Source organism: Chiloscyllium punctatum, chromosome 4 (assembly GCF_047496795.1).
Source record: "Chiloscyllium punctatum isolate Juve2018m chromosome 4, sChiPun1.3, whole genome shotgun sequence".
Lineage (NCBI taxonomy): Eukaryota > Metazoa > Chordata > Chondrichthyes > Orectolobiformes > Hemiscylliidae > Chiloscyllium > Chiloscyllium punctatum.
Window position 1 is genome coordinate 47,909,340 of NC_092742.1, and position 22,963 is coordinate 47,932,302.

Consider the following 22,963-nt stretch of genomic DNA (forward strand, 5'->3'; position numbering starts at 1 on the left):
TTCCGGGTCTCAAAATTCCTTGCTAAAATGACTCACTGCTGCAAGCTCATCCTAGAAAGCAAAGGAACTCCATCGTTTCTCTTTCCAGATTGAATTGCACCTTACACACTTCACCCTATCTCCTCCATCTTCCAATGAATTCAGGGACTTCTTTGTCACCAAGATTTGTTCACTGGGTCTTCTTGCCTTTCCTTGACTACTATGGCAGATGTTCCCTAGGCAGCCCATGTCATTGACTTGAACTCTCACCTTTCTCCAATGTCTCTCTAATCTCTTGTTACACTGCTTTCAAACCACAAACTACAAAAGGTGCCGGCATCTTGTATCCTCAGTCTATTTCCACTAAACTCTTGACCGCTCAGGCTTGCTTTGTGAATGCTGACATTGGGAGTGGTTTATTCTCTTTAGGTGCCGTCATCACCTCTTCTCAAAAAATGTCACCCTTACCCTCTCTACAGCATATTACCAATTACCCTGTCCTCACCAAGGATCTTGTGTCCTTCCAAACATCTGATTAACTTTCTCAGACTCTGTGCTAAAATTTCTTCAATTAGGTTTTTGTTTTCACCACAGCACTGAACTGGCCCTATTTAAGTCACAAATGGCAATCTCTATGACTGTGAGTGTAACACATTGACCCTTCCACTGCTCTTTGATGTCCCCGCAGACTTAGAGCGAATTGACCGCATGCCCCTCTAACATCGCCGGTATTTATTTGTCTAGTTGAATCCATTTTTTATTTATAGAAACAGCAATAGTTTCTCTTTCCTCTCCTACACCATTACCCCTGCTCCCTCCATTAGCTTCTTCCTCCGCTTTCCTCATGTGCTGCCCCTCAGTATCCTTCACACATATCTTTTGACTATGTTAAAAATACAAGTTCAAGTTCTTACTTACTAGGATTGCAAATTAAACAGAAATAAATAATTCAAGATGAATAAATGCTTAAATTTGTGACTTCAACTTCAAAGTATTAAACATAAAAATTATTTTAATCATATTAAAATCCCAATTCTAACCCTGACCACCAGTGGGATTGTGTTCTAGGTTTATGAGATTGATACCTGAAGTGAGAAGGTTGCCTCATCAGGAAGATTGGGCAGACTGGGCTTGTGAGGGGTAATTTTATTGAAGTCAGTAAGATCCTCAACACCTTGGTAAGGTGAACATGGAAATAATGTTTCCGCTTGTCAGTGAGTCCTGAGCTCCAGTGCACTGTTTACATGTTAGGGATTGCTCTTGGACAGTGAGAGCCTTTTTCCTCGGATGGTGATGGCTAGCATGAGGCGACATAGCTTTAAATTCAGGGGTTTTAGAAACTGTGTTCTTTGTTTTCAGTGAACTCAGATTTTCTTGCCACTGCCCCCTAGGCACAGCCCCCAACTGCTCTAACCCACTTGCTGCACACTAGTTATGGCAGGGAGGTTTGGTATGACAAACTAGTTTAGTTATCTGCTCTTCCTGCAGCCTTTGGGGACCAGTATGAGGGGGAATGATCTTAATCTATGGAATATGGACTGAAATTCCTAATGCTGCGTTCGGGAAAGAGTCAATGTCTCAGTGGGCCTCTCAACCTCTTCACCACACTATTAGCATCGAAACTTAGTCTTTGTGGTCCTAAACTCTACAACTAATTCCCTCAATTTATTTGATTCTGCTTTTCTCTCTTCTTCTAAGACCCTCTTTAAATCCTGCTTCTTTGAGTTTACTCATGTTTCCTCATGTCTGCTTTGGCTTGGTGTCATTTTTGGTATTTTAGTGCTTCTGTGAAATTCCTTTGGCTATTTTCCTCTGGTAAAGTCACTCTTTAATGCAAGTTATTGTGCTTGATATTTAGTTTTTTGAAGACAAATCTAAATGTTATTTGAATTCCTCAGATCCTTTCTACCAATTTGTGGTCCTGTTTTTGTTCCTGCCTCAGACTTCTGAACATTTATCAATGTCTGACAGTGGAAATTGAACACGTACATGTAAAAACATCATATTAATGTTAATGAGACCACAATCTGAGAAGAGTTGAAAGATTATTCTGCAAATAGGTCCATTTAACAAGTTTGATACAAAAGCCAGTAGGAATCACTCAAACACCAGGTTGCAAGAGTTCAGATTATAGCACTAGGTCTTTGCCATGTTTACAAAGCAGTCAAAAACAACCGGTGACCGGGGGTTCATATGGGTGATGAAGGTCTTGTCTACTGGCACAAGTTCTGCACCACTTTTCTCCAGGAAACATGTAATTATTTAATTTAAATTAGGCACTGACCCAGTGAGAACAAGCCTCCCACCTGATTAATACCTCAGTATGATGGAAATCTTGCAACGTAGAACTGCTGGCCAATCAGAGGGGCCTGCAGGAGGGATTGCCCCTGGATCCCTAAATACAAGTGAGTGTGAGAGGGTTGGTATCATGGCTGGGATGTAGCAGTGGTTGATAGGTGAGGACAGGATGTTCAGACAAAGGAGAGGGGGCTGCCATCTTGCAGGGACTCTTGCTTCCTGATGCTGGTTCCCTTAATCGGATTCAATTTGTCAGTGACTAAGGGACTCCCTTCACTGGTCACTCCCAAACCCAGACCAGGGTTACTGAGTGCTTTTTACGGCTGATGAGTCCTCTGGACACTGCTCCTTGTGTACCATTTCAGGGCCTTAATTGGCTTTCGGCAGGTAGGATGCTGACAAGCCTACCTGTCTTGGGCTTGAGGTGTGAAAGCAGCAAGATCTTTACCCTGTAACTTAATGTCTTCCTCTGCCCCTTCTACTCTGAACCTTTCTCTGAGTTGGAGGGGGAGGTGAGGTTGAGTAGGTATGGTTTTAAATTTCACCTGTCATTTAAAAAAAAATCTTTACCATTTGGATTGATAAGATTAGCTGTAACATATTCTAATTTAAGTATCAATTGACCAGTGATGTGTTCCCTTTTATAGTATCAGTTGAGCTTCTTTTGCTGATACCTAAATTCAAAGTAGCTCTCTCTGTGTTTTGACGAGGCTCACATTAGCCTCCACTACTAAGTAACTTATTTATATAGCTAGAGATAACACTTGAGAAAACAGAAGAGCATAGGATATATTATCTTGTGAACAATCACATTCACACATTAACATACAGGAATTAAGAAAGATCTGTTTGACCTCTACGAAATTTGCTAAATAGCAAAATATTCAGACACATAATACTACCATATGTAAATGAGTGGGCAAGCAGTGAGGTACTGCACTTGTCCATGTGTGTCTATCGTAGAGAGTTATCACCAACAGCCAAGACACTGGGGAAGGTTCTCACTAACTATGTCATTTAGAAATCTAATGGTACATCTCCAGAAATCATAGAAAATAGTGAATCATCTCATTTCTTCACCCAGTTTCGCTGCCACTGTTTACATAAATCCTTTTAAGATGCATTTGTGGTCCATTTGACATAGATAGTTTTGGGAGATTGCAGGAAGGAGATTGTGTTGTGCAGACCTGGGTTTCACTTGAAATATAGTCAATGAGGATGATATGTTAGAGATTTAAATGTATCATTGTGGGAGCACAAGGAACTGAGATGCTTCTTCAGAGTGCAGATGGCATATGTTAGCAACTGCTACCCTAGAGTCCTTTACCACCAACCCACACTGGGTTCTCTGGATCTACCATGCTACTGGTCAGCTGCTTTGAATTCTAGGATGTGCATTGTTGTGCTTAGAAGGTGGGATGCTGGAGTATCTTTGGTGATTATGGTCCTGTGGCGGTTGTATACCCAGACCACAAAATGTTGCATATCCAATCTATATTTATCTAACCCACTAAAGAAACTAAAACAGCCTATCATTCAAACTTAAATCTTATTTCCAGGAAAAACATATACTATGATTGGAAAAGACAATTCAATGCAAAATCTTGGCGTGATTCCCTGTGCAATATCCTGGCTTTTTAAACTAATAAATGAACGCAAGGAGAAAACTGGCACTCGATTCTCGGTCAGGGTATCTGCTGTGGAGATCTGGGGCAAGGATGAAAATCTTCGGGATTTGTTGTCTGAAGTGGCCACTGGCAGCCTCCAGGATGGTCAGTCTCCTGGCGTTTATCTCAGGGAAGATCCGATCTGCGGAACTCAGGTATTTTTATTATGCTATTTGTTATATTGTTTTCAAGTAGATTGATATGTGTTTCTCTACTCACTGCTTTTCCAGTTGTGCATTGAAGGTTGTTTGAAACATTCCAGCTGCATTTAAATGTCACTGCCACTCTTTTGGCATTACTGCTTTTCTATCTTTGCTCCCTTGGTACACATATTTTGTTACTAATTGCCCCAGAGAGTTAATCTGTTGAGCAGAAATGCAATCCTCTTCCAATTAGCAATATATTTTTCTTCATATGCAGCTTCAGAATCAAAGTGAGCTGAGAGCCCCTACGGCAGAAAAAGCTGCCTATTTCCTTGATGCGGCAATAGCCTCCAGAAGGACCAGTCGGCCAGATTGTGATGAGGAGGAGAGAAGAAACTCCCATATGCTCTTTACCCTTCACATTTACCAGTATCGAATGGAGAAGAGTGGCAAAGGGGGAAGTATGTTCACTGATTTGGAAACTGTGTCTGTCCTGCTCGTATGCATCATTGATTTAAAAATGTACAATGAGTAATTGTGGTAACTATCTGCTTTCTCAGAAAACTTCACTATTTGCCTATCATTAATATTTAATACAGGTGCTGGGTTGTTGTGTTTATTCTGTCTGTTAGTTGAATAAATTAAGAATCTCTTAAATGGCTTTGTATATCTTACCATCCTTTTGCAGTGTCTGGAGGGCGTAGCCGTTTGCACTTGGTCGATCTGGGGAGCTGTGAAAAGGTTTTAAGCAAGAGCCGGGATGCTGGTGGTGGCCTCTGTCTATCACTTTCAGCTCTGGGCAATGTCATTCTGGCGTTAGTTAATGGTGCTAAGCATGTGCCGTACAAGTAAGTAATGCATATGATGAATTATATGAGAACACTTGAATAAGGTATTTTGATGCAGGGATGAAGATGGAAGAGGTGACCGTGATGTAAAAACTATATGGATTTATAAAGTCAGAAATTGCCTTGCATTTTTGTATCTAAAGCCTCTTTCTCATCTTCTTAAAAAAAGTTTAAGGCTTAAAATCTGATTTAACTTTGCCAGTCTTCTAACAAAATAGCCATGAGCTAAGCCATGTCCCAACCTCACTGTCACATTTTCTGGATGACCTTGTTGGGGATGGGGGTGTATCTTTACCAAACTTTTACAAGGACTGCATAGGGTGGGATAAAGGTCTCTCTGCAAGTGATACCAGCTGGTGAGCATGACAGAGCATTAAAAATATATTATTTAAAAATAAGTTTTGGGGATCAAGGAACAGCAAAAATGACCCCTGCTCATTAGTTTCCGCCCACATATTCATAGCAGATTTCTTGGCATCTTCATTGCAAGTGGAGGTGTCCCAGATTGGACCTCATCCACTTTGTCATTCAAATTGTACCAATCTTTCAATAACTCCCCAAATGCTGACAGAGCCAGAGGTAGAAGTCAAGGAAAGGCACCATTTATTTCTGCCTTTAACTGTTAAAGTTGCAAACTAGGCATAATTCAATACTATTCATTTGAAAAAGATCTATATATTTAATGGCAAACTGTAAGATGAGGAGAATTTGTATGTTTGCCAATTAGCTGTTTATGCAACTCTTAATTGCCATGGAACACTGAGATTCTCGGGCAATTCTTAGACTGGGATTATTGAGTAGACAGGACACATTGGGCAGCATCTTGCTGGAAAATTATGGTATTTCAATGATAACATGCTATTATTATATAAATCTATTAGAGAATTCAGAATGAGAGTTTTAATGTGAGATGCTAGGTGATTTTTCATTCAGTTATTTGTTTTGCACAAACAGCATCTTAAACTTCCCATTATTCTAATGAACCTGAAAGATTTTGCATATGATTTGACTTTTAGACATGGGCTAAGAGTTTATGATGAATACTAACTAACTACATGATCATTGTTAATGCAGTGCCAATCAAACTTGCTGGCCCACAAAAACCACATTCTATCTTTCTAAATGTTTCGCCTACTTTTGTTTCTGTCTCTTCTTCAGATTCTTAATGCAACCTTTGATTCGCTGTCCATTTCTGTTGTTCCTTTGTTTCTTTCTCAGTCATTGAATCTCACTGTTTAAGGTGATGCACTATTACCCCTGCCAGTTGCTCTTGCTGTTCCATTGTTAGCACACTCTTGACAGGTTATGGTACAAAAAGATTTTCAGCTGAACAATGCAGAAAAGTGCTGATGCTGCAAATGACCTGTGTCCAATAATGGTTAGCTGAATATTTGGCACAATAATCTTTGATATAAGTGCAGAAATCTAATGATTGAAATTCTTTCTGTCATTAATTAAGATTGAAAAGCTAATATGCCCATGAATAAAAATGACATGTGAACAAATGACATTACTGTTTCTGTCATTTTAATGTAAACTTTATTGAAGTGTTGCTGAAGAAAAGAGATTTTTTTATACATTGATGTAAATCAGTTGAAATTTTGCTTCATCTTTCCGAATTCAACACTAATCATATCCAGGCAATGAACAATGCCATTACGTTTGTGGCAATAATAAAAAAAAATCTGTTTATCTTCTTAAGGAATGTCTTGTAACTATGCTAAACATGAATTTTGTAATTCTCCACAGTAAGTTACTGCGCTTACACTTATTTAAAGCTGCATGCTGTCTTCCACAGACAAAAACATATTATCCACATTTTCAAACAAATAACCTCAGCTGATGTTCTTACCTGAAGTGATTTTATCATGAAACTGTCATAAAGTCGAACAGAATGAAATACTGCCAGTCTTGTTCTGTGCTTGAACTAAAGTACAACATTAAAATCCATTTAATCCCAATGAAATTTTGACTAGGAAAAAGAAAATAGTATGAAAATTCTGGATGTATGAAAATAGATGATTAACTTAAAGTACTTAATCCATCACTTTCTTTGCCTCTGAATGAATTTGTTTTGTTGTACAATATAGGGATAGCAAACTTACTATGCTCTTGAGAGAGTCGCTGGGGAATATAAACTGCAGAACAACCATGATCACCCATATTTCTGACTCTCCTGCCAACTATGCAGAAACCCTTACAAGCATTCAGCTTGCGGCACGAATTCATCGTATGAGAAAGAAAAAGTCCAAGGTCCGTATCTGCTCCAACTGGAATATCAAATGATGTTAGTTTCAAATGTAGACCTCAAAAGCATTGATAACCCTGTCAATATAGATAACTTTCCACCTAGTTTTGTCAAGTTTAAGAGTCATATTTTAAAAAAAATCTACATTACCTTGTTTTAAAATATGTGGTTCCATATTCCGTTTGAAATAAAAATTTTTCTATTTGAACTAGTACGCCTCAAGTTCTTCAGGAGGAGAGAGTTCTTGTGAAGAAGGCCGGATTCGAAGACCACCTAATTTAAGACCCTTTCACTCAAGAACCACAGCTCTTGATTCAAATCTTCCTGTATTAGGAATACCCAGTGATCCAGATTATTCTTCAAGCAGTGAGCAATCATGCGATACAGTTATTTATGTTGGTCCTAATGGTGCAGCACTATCTGATCGAGAGCTAACTGATAATGAGGGACCACCAGAATTTGTCCCCATAATCCCTTCTCTTAACAAGAAGCATGACCCCAAGAAAAGCAAGGAAACTATGATTGTTGGTAAGAGGACTGAAAGAGACTATTTCAAATGTAACACTTTTGCTGAACTGCAGGAAAGATTAGAGTGCATTGATGGAAGTGAAGAACCCATCCAGTTTTCCTGTGAGCAAGGACTTTTCATCTGTAGTAATAATCCAACCCCTATGAGGATGGAGAATGTGCAATGTCTAACATCACACGAAACAGCACAATCTGGCCCGGCAACAGAAAAGGTACCGGTACCTTCTCCACATCTCTATGGAAAACATTCTCCAATAGAAATGGTGTCTCCTAAAAAGGGCCAGAGCTTGCATGCTCCGTTACCAGTTCAGCAGCATAATGGATCTCCAGTGAAGAGCCCTTCTCACTCGATAACAATTGAACATTCAAAAGTGCAAACCAAAGCTGAAGGAAGCATAATGGAATTAAGTGGTAACACTGGAATGGATGGAGTGAAAGAGACAATCACAGCTTCCACAAAAGTGCCCAAATCCAACAGCCCGAAAGCACACAAGCCGGCCCAGACTACACCTGCGCCTGCCGTGAGGGAAAAGTTGTTTTTCAATAGAAGGCCGTTGCCAAGCCCTGCACCGCCACCTCCCCAAACAAAAGATAGAAAAATCGATTGCTCTGAATCTAGTAGTGGCGGTGTGATAAGAACTCCTCCAGTAGGAATGAGCCATCAGGTAACAAATAAATCAGATTCCATTGTAACTGGAGGTGCTGCTGCACATTGCAAAAGCAAATACAAACAATCCACTGGATCAGATGCAAATTGTATAAGGTCAGCATTCAGGAATGATTGTATTGACCGAGACATGTTGACTACTACTGTGACTTTGCAGCAGCCTGTGGAGCTGAATGGCGAAGATGAGCTGGTATTTACTGTTGTAGAAGAACTGTCATTTGAAGGAATTTTGGAAAGTGGTCGACCTGCTAGCATTATTAGCTTTAATAGTGATTGCTCACTTCAGGCCTTGGCCTCAGGCTCACGGCCTGTCAGCATTATTAGTAGCATAAACGATGACTTTGAAGCTTATACCTCACCGGCAACCACTGCTGGAGCAAACATGGACAATGTTGTGCCAGTTGCAGATGATTCTTTTTGCAACAGTAGCAGACGATCATCAATTAGTTCCTGGCTCAGTGAACTAAGCATCTGTGCAGTAGAAAGTGATGGGGCTCAACCCTCTGACACTTTCATTGTGCAGTCTTGTTACAGTTATGGTGAGAACACTCTGGGGCCTTTTAACTTGGACTCATCTGACATGCTGCAAGACATGTGTGCACCACTGATGCAAGCTCAAAACAGCAACTTGACTGATAGCTTCTTCAGAATAACAGAAGCTAACAAAAGCACTGGTTCAATCAAACCTGTCGTCAACACCGACAAAGGTTCCAGTGCCTTAGGTTTATCCAAAGTGGTGTCTGGCAAAGTTGTGATTGGCAGTAATGATTCATCAGCAACTAAAACCAGCACCCCAGTGCATCATCATGTCCCAGTAATTTCTGAAGATCCTATTTGCTACTCTAGTCTTCCCAGGAAAATGAAATCTACCTCATCTGTGAACCATAGCGGTAGTACAGTAGATTGTGGAGATACTCTACAGCAAGATATCGAGTCTGAGGATCCTTGGTTACAACGCACAAATAGCCACTCAGAGCCAAAAGCTGAGGATCAAGCACTTTCTGTCAAGTTTGCTCCCAAATCTGCTTCTCACAGTCAAATCAAACAGCAAGTGAAAACATCCCATAATACTGGAACTATTCCTCGGCTTAACAAGTCTCATACACCTGCTTCCTGTACACAGCGGGTTGTTTATGGATGTGAAATGGTGAATAAATCTGATGGATTCAACAATGCCATTGGTGCAAACTCAAGAAAAAATGATGCGCCAGCTAAGGTATCACAAGTGAAAAAAGGAAATGCAATGGTTGCTACAATGCCAATAATGCACACCAGTGTTAATACTGGAGCTATACCCAAAGACCAACCAGATTTTGCTTCAGTGACAAGCAGCTTAAAATCAGCTTCATGCAAGAAAACTTCAGTGCCCAAAACAAGCTTGCTACCAAGGCTCAATGGGATACCTCCAGCTCCCCCAGTCCGTAAATCCAGTCTAGAGCAAAGAAACAGAGTTACTCCACAAACTAATGCTCAAAAATGTACCAGTCCAGAGGTAGTTAATGTATCACCATCAAAATTAGAGGATGAAATAGATGGGAGACTAAATGTTGCTTCTTGTATTGTTGAAGGTAACAACAGCAGATCAACAAACATAAAGTCTGACCACATGTTTGTTAAAAACATTTCAAGCTCAAAATCCCGAATGCCTAAACCTGAGTCTGTGCATCGCTGTGGGAGTCTGCAATCACTTGAGAGATGTGATAGTCTTACATCAGTTGGATCCAAACATAGCATGTCTAAGGAAAGTGGCCACCTCGTCAACAACAGTAGAGCAGGCCGATCAGTACCGAGGCTTGGTGTGTCACCATCAGCTCCAGTAATGTCCACTCCGACTGTTCCTGTCGTCCCTGCTACTGGGAAATCCAATCAAACCAAAAGTACTTCCACTAATAAGGTGATGGTGTCAGGAAATAAATGCCGAAGCCTTTCTACAAGTGGTGTGAAGGGGTTAAGCACATCGGTTAAATCATTAACCCAATCAATGGGTCGAAGTTCCAGTGTGCCATCAAATGGAAAAACAATACCTCGTTCAACACAGGTAGCAACGTGCAAACCTGGTAAAGGAACTATCATGGGAACAAAGCAAGCTGTCAGGGCAGCAAACAGCCGTGTCTCTGAACTAGCTTCTGGGGCGTCCTCCAGTAAAGTGGGCCACTTGAGAGGATCCACTGACTCTGACAGTGGGAATGACAGTGGGGTCAACCTCAGCGATGAAATATCACAGATTCCAGTCTTGCCTTCTCCATACAGTAAAATAACTGCACCAAGGAGACCTCAACGCTACAGCAGCGGACATGGTAGTGACAACAGCAGTGTTCTTAGTGGAGAGCTGCCTCCAGCCATGGGAAGAACAGCTCTTTTTTATCATAGTGGTGGCAGCAGTGGCTATGAAAGTATGATACGTGACAGTGAAGCTACAGGGAGTGCATCATCTGCACATGATTCCATGAGTGAAAGTGGAATGTCTTCGTCTGGTCGTAACAGAAGTTCAAAGTCCCCCAAAAAACGGATGGCTGGTAAGCTAGAAATTTATTTATTATAGTATTCGGCTCCAATTTTTGAGAATGAAAATGCAAGAACATTTCTGAGGAGAAATGACATTAAATATTTTTTATTTATTCATGGAATCTGGGCATCAGCACTTATTTTCCATCTCTGATCACTCTTACAAAGAAAAATGAAAAGTGAAGCCTTTGTGTGAAGGTATATTGCCTGATCATCTTCTGTGTAATATTTACAAGTGTCACTATGTACTAAGCATGACTCAAGGTGTCTATATAGTGATTTACTTTCTTGGTAACCACAAATGGAACTGATACTAGTTATTCAGCTTCCCATGAATCTGACTATCAACTGTGCACTAGAAATTGAATTACATAAAGTGAAAACCTTTTGCCAGTTATTTGTAAGCCTCAGTTTATGGCTGCATTTTACCCTGTTTCCACCCCCCCCCCACCCCAGTGAAGGGGGTCTTGTTAAATCCAATGGATGGCCTGCCCACTATCCACCTGTCCATCCCTGTCCCCACCACAAATGTACCAGTGGCAGGGGTGACATAGTGTCACCTGCCTAGCAGTGGGCCAATTGAGATCTTTATTTGGGTAATTAATGCCTGTGATGCCTCTGGAATTGAATGCACAGTGGGAAAGACCGGTGCCTTTGCTCAGCCTGGCAGGTTGTTCTGCATATGTTGGTGTCTGGAGGGACATAGAGAAGCTCCCACTTTAATGGATCTCTTGAGGGTATTGGAGGTGCTCTCCTCCTGCCTTTGCCTCCCAATCCCCTATATTCTCTTTGTGGCCTTTAAACTTGGCATTCAGCAAGGGCCCCTGTACATTTACCGAAATTCTGATCCAGGGTTGGACATGCCTGTTGCTCATTGGCTGGCAGCTGTCTAAGAATATAACGTAAGCAACAAAAGCAGGATTAGTCCAATTGGCTCCTCTATCGTAGATGCTCTGAGCATGACTTTAACTGTATTTTGTTGGTATTCATATGATTCTTGATTCCTTTATAAATCAAAATTCTCACTAGCTCAGTCTTGAATGTATTTGATGACCCAGCCTCCAGGATTTGCAGTGGCAAGGTAATTCCAAACAGGAATTACCCTTTTCATCTTCAGTAGGTGACCCCTTATTTTAAAACTGTGTATCCTTCGTTCTTCATGTTTCCTGTACAATGGGAAATACCATCTTAGTACCTACCCTGTCAAAATGCCTCAAAATCTTTTATGTTTCAATAAAATGATTTTTCAGTCTTCCAAATTCCAAAGTATGTAGGTATACTTGCTTAACCTTTTCTGGTACAAATAACCTGTCATCCCAGGAATCAGCCTGGTGAATCTTCCCTGGACTTACAGTGCAAAAATACACATCATTAAGTAGAGTGACTAAACTGCACAGCTATTGCTGAAGGCTGGAAATCCTGCCTCCAGTCTATTGTTACCCATGGGCTTTCCTTCAGAAATTCAGTGTCTTACAATTCATCCGCATATCACTCCTTGGCATAAATTCTTGTCAAAGGCATCTGGTTTGGAGTTTCAAGCATGCCAGTATTTTGCCAAGTATCAGCATTTATTTTCAAATCTTCACAGTGAGTCTTAGCTGGATAATTAATTGTCAACAAGTAGCTATCTCTCAAGTGAACTACAAAATCTATAACACCGAGAGCAGAAACGTAAAGTATTGTGGATGGGCAAGATCAGAATTTGGTTTGTTGCTGAGTGACCTCTTGTTGTTAACCCTTATTATGTCCATTGGAAATTTTGATTAAATTGAGTATTAAATATGGCTGCACCTGTTTGAGGGGGAACTTGGTAATGATAGGTGTGAGGGATACCTATGCATCTTTGGCATTCACTGTTACTGAGAGCTTCAGGGCAAATTTACATTTTTAAGGGGAAATGTTTTTAGAAACACTTTATGAGTAAATGGCAGCAGCAGAATTTATTTTGTACATTGGGTCAAGACTATACAAGAATGCATGTGACAGCAAGGCACCAATAAGCGTCTTGAATGGAGCAGGAACCAGTGTACTGGGTCAGGAATACATCCATGGAGACGGATGGAATTATATGTACCAGGTCACCTCAACACTGCTTATGAGAGAACCTCACATAGAGTAGATGTGCTATTGTTGTGGTAATAATAGCCACATTTATTTTCCATGACTGTAGGCAACCAATTCTTGTAAGTCTGTGCCTAATTTACTGCTAATAGTCACTTGAAATCCCTATCAGAAACCAGTTGATAACCTCATTAATATATTACATAATGAATGCAAAATAAAAGTAACATCATAAGCTGATACTGATTATGCAAAGTGGAGTTCAGCAGGAGACAGCAATGGCCATGTTTCACCAAGAGAGTTATTATTCTCATCAATAGTTTACAAACATCAAGATGCTTTCTTTGGAGCAGTCACTTCAGTACCAATATCCACTGAAAAGTTGGCAACACCGCAACCTTGTCATAAGCGAATCAGTGACTTGAAAAGGCTTGTGAGAAAAAATTGTTCAAAGGTTGAAAGAACACTGTTGAGGTGCTATGCCCCAGAAGAAATGGAAGAGACACAACAATCTTCAAAATCATTCTAAGGGGAAAGTACCAATCTTGGAGCACCAGACAATCTGGTGAGTTTTGAATTATTATTTCTCCTACGCAGTTGTGTGCATTTATATTTATCGAGAACAATGTTTAATGTTGTTTCTAAATTTGCAAAAAGAAGTTGCACTTCACCTGTGTTTGAACTACTTCAGTTCAAAGGGTATTTGCGTATAAGTAATGTTTTGTATCTTGTCCCTTTTGTCTCCACAGAGGAGTTGCTGTTCTTCAATTTATACACTATTTAATGCAAAAGAATTTGTCCTTCCCAGACTCTACCCAACAGCAAGGAATTCATTACTGTGAAGGAGTCATTGGGACCGAATTTCAGCTATTCACCAGAGTGTACTTCAATGAAAATAAATGTTTTACGGTGGTTGGAGCTCATGGCTGTTACAATCTTACAATGCAACAGCAAGTTGCAAATCTAGCCTATTAACCATCAGTCAGCATTGAAATATATGGGGGCAACATGGGGGCTGAGCACTGCTGCTTCATAGTGCCAGGGAGCCAAGTTCAATTTCACCTTCTGATGACTGTGTGAAGTTTGCACATTACACATTCTCCCTTAACCTGTGTGGGTTTCCTCCAGGTGCTCCGGTCTCTTGCTACAGTCCAAAGATGTGCAGGTTAGGTGAATTGGCCATGCAAAATTACCCATATTGTCCAGGGATGTGCAGGCTAGGTGGGTTAGCCATAGGAAATATAGGGTTATAGGGATAGGTTAGAGGTATGTGCCTGAGTCAGATGCTCTTCAGAGGGTCATTGTGGACTGGATGGGCTGAATGGCCTGCTACCACACTGTAGAGATTCTGTTAAATAATTTGCACTGTCTGCTGTGTACCTCACCTGTCAGGAATGTGTTAGTCATGATTTACCAACCATTAAAGGAATAATTGAAAATCATGTGCAATGTTTGTCACTAAGTTTCCAATATATACTACTGCTCAAAGACCCCTCCTGGATTGGCACTGTTTGAAAACTATTCATTAAGAATTGGAACTTTTTACCAATCTTTCATGAAATATGGACCTTGCCAATGAAGCAGCTTTTATTGCCCACCCCCATTCACCCTTGAGAGCACTGAAAGGGTACGATGTTGCTGTGGTTCTGGAATAAGATAGGCCACACTTGGTAAGGATAGTGGATTTCTTTCCCTTTTTTTAACAATTGAAAATAATATTATGGTCACTGTTACTGAGACTAGATTTCTAATTCTAGACTTAATGATTGAATTTAAATTCCACCAGCTGCCTTGGTGAGATTTGAACCCATTTCTGGAGCATAGCTTAGGCCTCCAGACTACTTGCCCAATGACATCCATGATTTGGAGTTGAATGGATACATTTTTCAATTCTTTTGGTTCTAACTTTAGAAATTGGGTGGCGCAGTGGCAGAGTGGTTAGCATTGCTACCTCATGGTGCCAGGAACCTGGGTTAAATTCCACCCTTGGGTGACTGTCTGTGTGGAGCTTACACATTCTCCCTGTGTCTGTGTGGGTTTCCTCCAGGTGCTCTGGTTTCCTCCAATAGTCCAAAGATGTGCAGGTTGGGTGAATTGTCCATGCTAGATTGCTCCATAGTATCCAGTGATGCACAGGATAGGTGGATTCGCCATGGGAAATGCAGGATAACAGACATAAGATGCGGGGGGGGGCAAGGAGAGACTGGGATGGGATCCTCTTTGGAGGGTTGCCGTGGAGTCAATGGGCTAAATTGCCTGCTTCCACACTATAGGGATTCTACGATTCTTATTATCTGATCCAACACTGATTCGGCTGGAGGTGCCTCAGTTCCTCATGTGAAAAACAGGCAAGTAAGAAGAATTAATTAACCATGTCATGTTCCAGTGTATTAACAGTTTGGCTTTGTCCTTCTCTGCATTGGATAGACTAAAGATATGACATTACTAAACAAAGACTGTAGCAATTCAGTATCGAAGCTGTAACCCCACACTATTTAGAGAGGATTAAGCACACAAAGTAATTGGATCTTAATGAGGTGCTATTTACTTTTTGAACATGTTTATTATTGTAGTCAGTGCTGAGCAGTGCAAGCAGTAACCCAACACCATTTAGAAGAGATTAAGTATTGAAGGGAATTGCAACTTAATGAGGTGTAAGCTACCCAGTGAACACCTGTTAGTACCCAAAGTAGATGGAGTACGTGACATGTGGCCAGCAGCAACTTAATAATTAAGTGTAATGAAAATGGTAAACTGGTTAGTGTTTTTGAATGATTTAGATGATTGCTTGGCATAAGGGGATGTTGTGATGCAGTGGCTGTGTGCTTATCTCTGGAGCAGAAAAACTGAGTTTAAGTTCCGACTGTCCTAGAGTAGGAACAGGTACAGGTTGACTAAAAATAATAGATGATTGCCTGATTTGAAGATAGCAAGGTGAAATGCTGGAAACAGCTGAATTGGGCTATTTTACTTGTCAAAGAGTGTCATCTAAGGCACACATTGTATATTGCTGTGGTTAATGTGGAAATATTTAGTTTGGCCAGAGTTAATAGAGCATATGAGTTCTTTTGTTAATCGATTGCTGTAATATTAGTAACCCTCCTCTATGTGTGAGGTGCAGTCACTCAGTTTTTAGAGAAAACTGAAACCTTTCCATGGGACCAGTAAATATTTAAATAGTGGAACACCATTCAATGGACATGACATTCAAAACCCTACCAGCTAATTTTATAGACATTAAAAATATGAACAAGAAACCATGAGCTGGTTGTTTTTGATATGGGGACAAAATTGTTGCTTTACTTTAAATATTTTTACTGAGAGACATGATGTACTGGTAGGAATTGCACTTATATTTGTGTCATGTCCATATCATTTATACAGTTGTACAATCTAAAAGTAATGAGGATAACTACAATTAAATGTATTCTACTTTTATAATGAGTAATAACTTATTCATTTGTAATATTTTTCTAGCTCTACAATAAAGTAGGCCTATTCTACTCAATTATGCTTCCTGTGTTTATTTTAAAGTCTCTCGCCACTTTCTATTCATTCTCTAAACTAGTCTTATATGCACACTGAGATCGATTCCTTTAACAGATGTGGAATGAAAACAATCTCTCAATTCAATTTGGCACAATTTCTCCCAGGATCTTGAAAATCTTATTTTACTGATGGAAGATATCTTCCCTGCCACCAGTAGAAAAAGCACAGTACCACAATCTACATCTATACTATGGATGTGCAGCCAGAGCAATACAATTTTGTAACATTCATCACGTGAAGCATAGAAAAGATGTCTATCAATCACGTGTTTGGATGAATGATGGCTGCTCACACTTCGTTACATCAGAGTTACCTGTTTTCAATGCTGCTGCATTTTGAATAATTAGATATCATGGCATCTCAGTGACTGGTGTTAAATTAAGACTTACTTGAGTGTGACTAAACCATCCAGGTAGATCAGCCACATAATGATTGCCTGGCTAAAGTAATTGATTCCATTTCCCAATAATTAGCTTAATTGCTCCTTTTCCTCAAGCATCTTTAAAAATTTAACCATCCTGTTAAAGTGATAGATGAAATGTGAATTGAATTTGCCATTGCTAAGCAATACTTTAAAATTTTAACATTACCTGGTTTAGGTGAGTGTTAGAATTTATCGCCAGGTGCATTATCACTCACATATGCTTCAAAGAATACCACCAACAATCGATCAGTCTGTCATTAAATTTCATCATGAGCTGCCCCAAAGGTCAGGGGAAGTGGGAATAATTGAAGATTGGTTTATTAAAGAATTTTACTGAAATCCACATACCCATATTCTTGGATTCCAGACTGCTCTACTGCAGGACTCTGCCATCCTTTCTCTCCTCACAATACATCTGAACTGGTCTAAATGTTGCAACATGTCCTGTTTCCAGTCAGTCAGCAGTTCTTTCTCACTGACTTAGGGGTTGCCATCTGAGAAGACAACTTAATGTTTATGACCTTATCGTTAAACCCTCCATGGTTTTGCATGTTCATTCTTTTTCTCTCCACAGTCTTATGCTGCTTGGTTTTTGCAATCTCTTCTAGCCTTTTATCTACTTTTGTCCTCATAAATTCAATACCTTGGACTCTGGACTGTTGCACATCCCACACTACTGCCTTCCCCTGCCAACTCTTACCTCCTTCAGTCTTTTGTTGACAGCAGAACCTTAATCTTTTCCATCTATCAAAGTTTTCTTTCCTCAACCTCTCTGTTACTATCTTGTCTTTTAAAAACTGTGTCAAACTCCAACTTTTCCATTATTGCATTTAATCACTGCCTTCCTGCATCTGTTTTCATTATCACGGTCTTTGAAATCCCTTGTGGTATCCTGCTCACTGACTCTTCCCAACTCAAAACAGCTATGGACAATTATTTTTTCCACAGAGATGAAGCCAAAGTTTAACCTTACTTTCCACTGTTACCTTTGTTGACGATTGATTTATGAAGCCACCAATCGAAACTGTCACTTTCACTCTTTCAGTGTCAGTTATGGAATTACTTTCCCATTTTGCTGAGACTGCTGCCGCATAAATAGCTGTAGAAGAGGGTGGATAGCTAAAATTAGTTCAATCTAATCTGGCAGTTTCGAATTCCTGGAAATTGAGCTCTGTATGAACCAATTTTAATATCAAAGCACCATCATCAATTTAAATTAATGCAAAAATAAGAAAAAAACCAATGATAATACGGTTTTATAGGTGGGAGGATGATTAAAACAAAGGAACAACAGGCCATGATGTGCAAACTAGGAGCTGTCACCGCCATTAAAAGTCATTTGAGAAGATGTGTAAAGGTTAAAAGATAAATAGCAAGACAGATGAATTTGGAAAAGGAATTCCAGTAATTAACAACAAAAAGTTGAAAGTCTTATTCTTAATGAGGGTTGAAACAAGGAAAAATACACAACATGGAACGAGTTCAAGAAGAGGTGTTTGGCTTGAGGAAGCCTCAGAGTTTGGGTGACGTAAGGTCACAAAAGGGTTTAAAGACAATAATGAGGTCTGTGAAAAGTTAAAGATCACACAAACCAGGTTATAGTCCAACAGGTTTAATTGGAAGCACACTAGCTTTCAGAGCGCCACTCCTTTATCAGGTGATGAAGGAGCAGCACTCCAAAAGCTAGTGTGCTTCCAATTAAACCTGTTGGACTATAACCTGGTGTTGTGTGATTTTTAACTTTGTATACCCCAGTCAAACGCCGGCAACCCAAATCATGAGATCTCTGCAGTTAATGTAGCTCACCAGAGCTGGTAATAATGTGCAAATGTAGTTGCTGCCAGTCAAGTCCCATTCAGCTGAGTTTGAACAAAATTATTAACACTGAGAAAGGATTGAAGGCAAGCTGACAGGCTTAGATGCAGAAAAAATGATTTGGTGAGAATTTAATATGGAGCTGAGATGAGACAATACATTCAAGGACTTGAGGAACAAAGCAAGTTTAAAATTGGGTGGTGTTGAAGAAGATGATGTGACAAGTGGAGACTTTTTTAAAAATACAAGAAGTGGTATCTGGTCAATGAAGAAGCCAACAATAAGTTAATTATTAATCATGAGTTTCTTCAGTTGGAATGTAATAAATCCTTTTAGTCTCCGCAAACCCAGAATTCATATCAAGAGAATCATTGTTGTGAATATCCGTGGAGGTAGTCCTGTTCAGTTGCTTAATTTTAGTCAAAGATCTATAGCAAGACTGGAAAAGGTCCTTTTGTCCAGAGAAACTGTGGGTCTTAGTTACAATGGATGAACAGAGAACCATATTGGGAATTCAGCTTCCTGTGTATCAAAGTCAACTTTTTTTCCAATTCTTCTGCAGATCTGTTCTCCTGTTCTTTGCTTGCATTAGTGGATTGGTGATAAGAAGGAATAAGGGAAGACTGGATTACTGTGATTGAGATCTAGAGGCAGCACATGAAAGGATTTGGAAATAATTTTGCTTTAGCTGTGTTTAAAGTCAATGAATTAAGTCATTAGAGAATAAATTAAGGAATTTGGTTTTTGTTTATTGTAGGCATATAAATAAGAAGTAATCTGTACTTACATATGAGAGAGTTACAAATGTAACTAAACATGGGGGAGATACAACTGGTGGCTACACAACTGTTTTAGCCCAGTGTTCTGAAATAAGGGTCTAGGTAGAGTGGTGCTGGAAAAGCACAGCAGGTCAGCCAGCATCTGAGGATTAGGAAAGTTGACTTTTGCTTAGTTGTGAAATAAGGATTATGGGCAAAAGTAACAATTATTAATCAAGATTAGCAAGAGTCCAGTCACCCAAGTAATCACCTAACAGATGAAAGGCTTAACAGACAATCAATTTTTCAATGTATAATTTCAGTTACATCACACTGTAAATTTTTGCTATGAATTCTGTGTGTTAGGATTGAGCCCTCCACTACCACCTGATGAAGGAGCGGTGCTCTGAAAGCTAGTGTGCTTCCAACTAAACCTGTTGGACTATAACCTGGTGTTGTGTGATTTTTAACTTTGTACACCCCAGTCCAACATCGGCATTTCCAAATCACACCTAAATATGAGTCAATTTGAAGTAAAAACCAGTTGGGGTAGTATTTGTGAAACATGTGTATGACAAGGGCAGGGTTATCCATCTCTGGAACAATAAATGAACAGCTTTAATAAGAATAATCTGTTTAAACATACAACACTTTGCAAATGCATTGTTTATACAACTTTTCCTTTGAAAGGTTACTAAATTAAAAAGTTCAAGGGCCAGATTTTTTTTGTGTCCGCCAACATTCCAGCAAAACTGAGACAAGGCTTAGAGGCATATCCTGCTCCCTTCCATTTCACAATGGGAGCACAATGGATTGTCTAAAATACATTGTCCCCATGTTTATGGGCAAAGCAACTTTAAATAAGAGAATTGTTGTCCTAAACTTATTTTTCAGCAGTTACCTGACTTAATGCTGGATATAAGGAGTTAGTTAGGTCTCAGTGTTTAGTTGTTCATGGAGATGTCCTTCAATGTTGTTCAGCTAATTAAATAATTCTCAGCCCTATCAACAGTGAGAAAAACTTTGACCAGAAGAATAACTTCAAGTAGAAATTCCTTTGCTTCTTCTGTTCTGCCTGATCCAGTCAGTTGAAATTCCTCAGCAAAGATCAGAGATATCTCCAATACTGCAATCAAATTACCCTGCAACTAGACGTTTGGTGAGGCTTAGAGGCATCTTTGTGGTGAGATGACTGCCAAGCAGAAAGTCCAGGTCTAAAGGTTCAATATTTTTGTGAGGACTTGAGGTTCCATTAATATTTTCCAGTGTTTGTGCTGCCAGTAATTTTCTCTCAGTGGAAATGAAGAGAGAACATGAAGTTTACAAACAATATATTGTGATCTGCTATAAGATTTATCAAATATCAGTCTTTGCTGTATTAAAGCAATTTTCAAGATTGTGTGCACAGATCCAGCCACAGAGGGCAGAGGTCTTTGGCACCACCATGTTCGGGATTGGAGGCAGGTGATGAAGGCATGGAAATACCAGCACCAGTTGGTGTGCCAGTTTAGTGACTTTCTGTTGGCAGCCATTTTGGGCCAGCTTCAGGGTGCAGAGGGCTACCTGCACCATGAGGCAGTGAACCAATAAGATTCATTAAAAGCCTTGTTGAAGGCCCTATAAAGAGGACACCTGAAAAAAATCAGTAGGCCTGTAGTTTTACAACACCATATGGGGGCTGTTCAACTGCTTGGTGGAGTCACTGATTCAGGTAGGCTCACATGTTTAATTGTGTCCAGGTATAAGTGCAGGCAAAGCAGATCCTGTTCGAGGATCTCCTCCACTCTACCACATCACACACCACCTCCATGTTCCACAATGGTGGGGAGTGGCTGCTTAGTTATTAGATATTTTAAAATGCTGCTAAGCATAATTGTTCATGTCAAATTTCCCTTTTGGTTATTTCCCCTTTACAGATACCTTCCACTTCTCTTGAGCTGGAAGGCCATGAGAACTAGCTGTATATTGGACATGAAACAGGTCCCCATGCCAACTTATAGGCATCTCAACTCCATGAAAATCCCAGCTCAGTGACTATTTCTTCCTGCAGTGGATTTCAAACCCAGAAGTTCCAACTTCTATTTCCTGCCCTCAACTCAAAATGTCAGTTGAAGAGTGTTCTGTTGCCTTGCTTAGACTGTTCATCCAGTTTGAAAACTCTGTGGGCTAAACCCTCAGCTTCTCACAGAAGATTGTTTTTCCAACTAAAACTGTTAATAATATTCTGATCTCCACAGAAATGGATACATTTTAAAAAGAAACTTAACTTCCAGTTATCAGCTAAAGGAATGATGAAAGAAGATTTCACATTATTAAATTAAATTTAACAAAATGCCTGAAAGCGCTATTGAGTGAATCCTATTTTTGTTTTGTAGGCAACTTACACCTTAAACCTCAGAAAGTAATGTTCCACTTTTATACTTAACACCCATTGCACACTCTACAGAACTACAGTCCTTTTAATAAAGTGTCCACAATTGTTCCCAGCTGCCACTGGGTTCCCTTGTGCCTGTTTTGTAGACTAATAACTTTAAGAGAACATTTTCAGGTGCTTTCCTCAGTTCTTAGACAGTTCCTTAAGTCTATCAACAGTAGTAAAGTCTGTTCTGATGATTCTTTTTCCCCGGGGTAAATGTCCTTGAATCAGTACAGACTAGACAGATTCTCCCTTCAATTAGAAACCATTTCCCTTCTGTGTGTAGCTGTGGTAGCTTGCATAGCTCAGTACGCTTCCTTTTGACTGACCACCGGACTGTTACTTGTCAGTGATATCCCTTGATTTATAGAGAAACCTATAACCTGATCTCGAAAAGGCTTCCTCTGCCATCTTCATCATGTCATGTGCATTTTGCAAAGTCATCTGCCCAAATAAATCAGCAGATCCCTCCACCCATGTCTGATATTATTGTGTAAAACTGGATATGCATGGATGAGACCAAATGGGACAAGACTGATCTTTGTGAATTTGCTTGGATAGCCAGGGTATCCCTTTGGAGATCAGGTACTCTGTTGGATATAATTCTGGGAAACATTTGGTAACGGTTAGATTTTCTTTGTGAGAAGAAAGTTGCCATTTGGGATTTTAAAAAGTTGGTAAGATGGTGCGTAGTGCATAAACACATTGGACCTGTGGAGATGAACTGTCAAAAGGAACCATCAAACTGAACTACTACCTTCATTGTTAGAAGCAAATGTCAAGCTGAACTGTCAAAAGAAATTGTCAAAAAGAACGATCAAAGTCAACTGTCAAAATCAACTATCACACTGAATATCAAAAAGAACTAACAAGCCATCAAGACATTTAAAACTTTTGCCTTTTAAATATTTTAAAAAAAATTATAACAAGTGAGTTACTGCTCTCAATTTTACACTATCTGCCATGCTGCATGACAGATTGTGTAACCTTATTATCACAGCCAGGTGCCTACAATTACATAGTTTGAATAATTCTCTAAGTGATTATAGAACTTTTT

At 39.7% G+C, this 22,963-nt stretch overlaps 1 protein-coding gene across 5 annotated transcripts in view; it reads left to right on the forward strand.

The window, feature by feature from the left end:
• kif26ab (kinesin family member 26Ab) overlaps positions 1 to 22,963 on the forward strand; it is a 245,943-nt gene that overhangs the window by 197,532 nt on the left and 25,448 nt on the right. For 3 of the 5 annotated variants that reach the window (XM_072568615.1, XM_072568616.1, XM_072568619.1), the window contains 5 exons: positions 3,837 to 4,099; positions 4,365 to 4,548; positions 4,776 to 4,935; positions 7,026 to 7,188; positions 7,396 to 10,894. In XM_072568615.1, the coding sequence (XP_072424716.1) occupies positions 3,837 to 4,099; positions 4,365 to 4,548; positions 4,776 to 4,935; positions 7,026 to 7,188; positions 7,396 to 10,894 (4,269 nt within the window). Of the gene's footprint in view, positions 1 to 3,836; positions 4,100 to 4,364; positions 4,549 to 4,775; positions 4,936 to 7,025; positions 7,189 to 7,395; positions 10,895 to 13,264; positions 13,510 to 13,693; positions 16,412 to 22,963 lie in introns of those variants that run through there. The other 2 variants (XM_072568617.1, XM_072568618.1) reach the window with 2 other exon arrangements.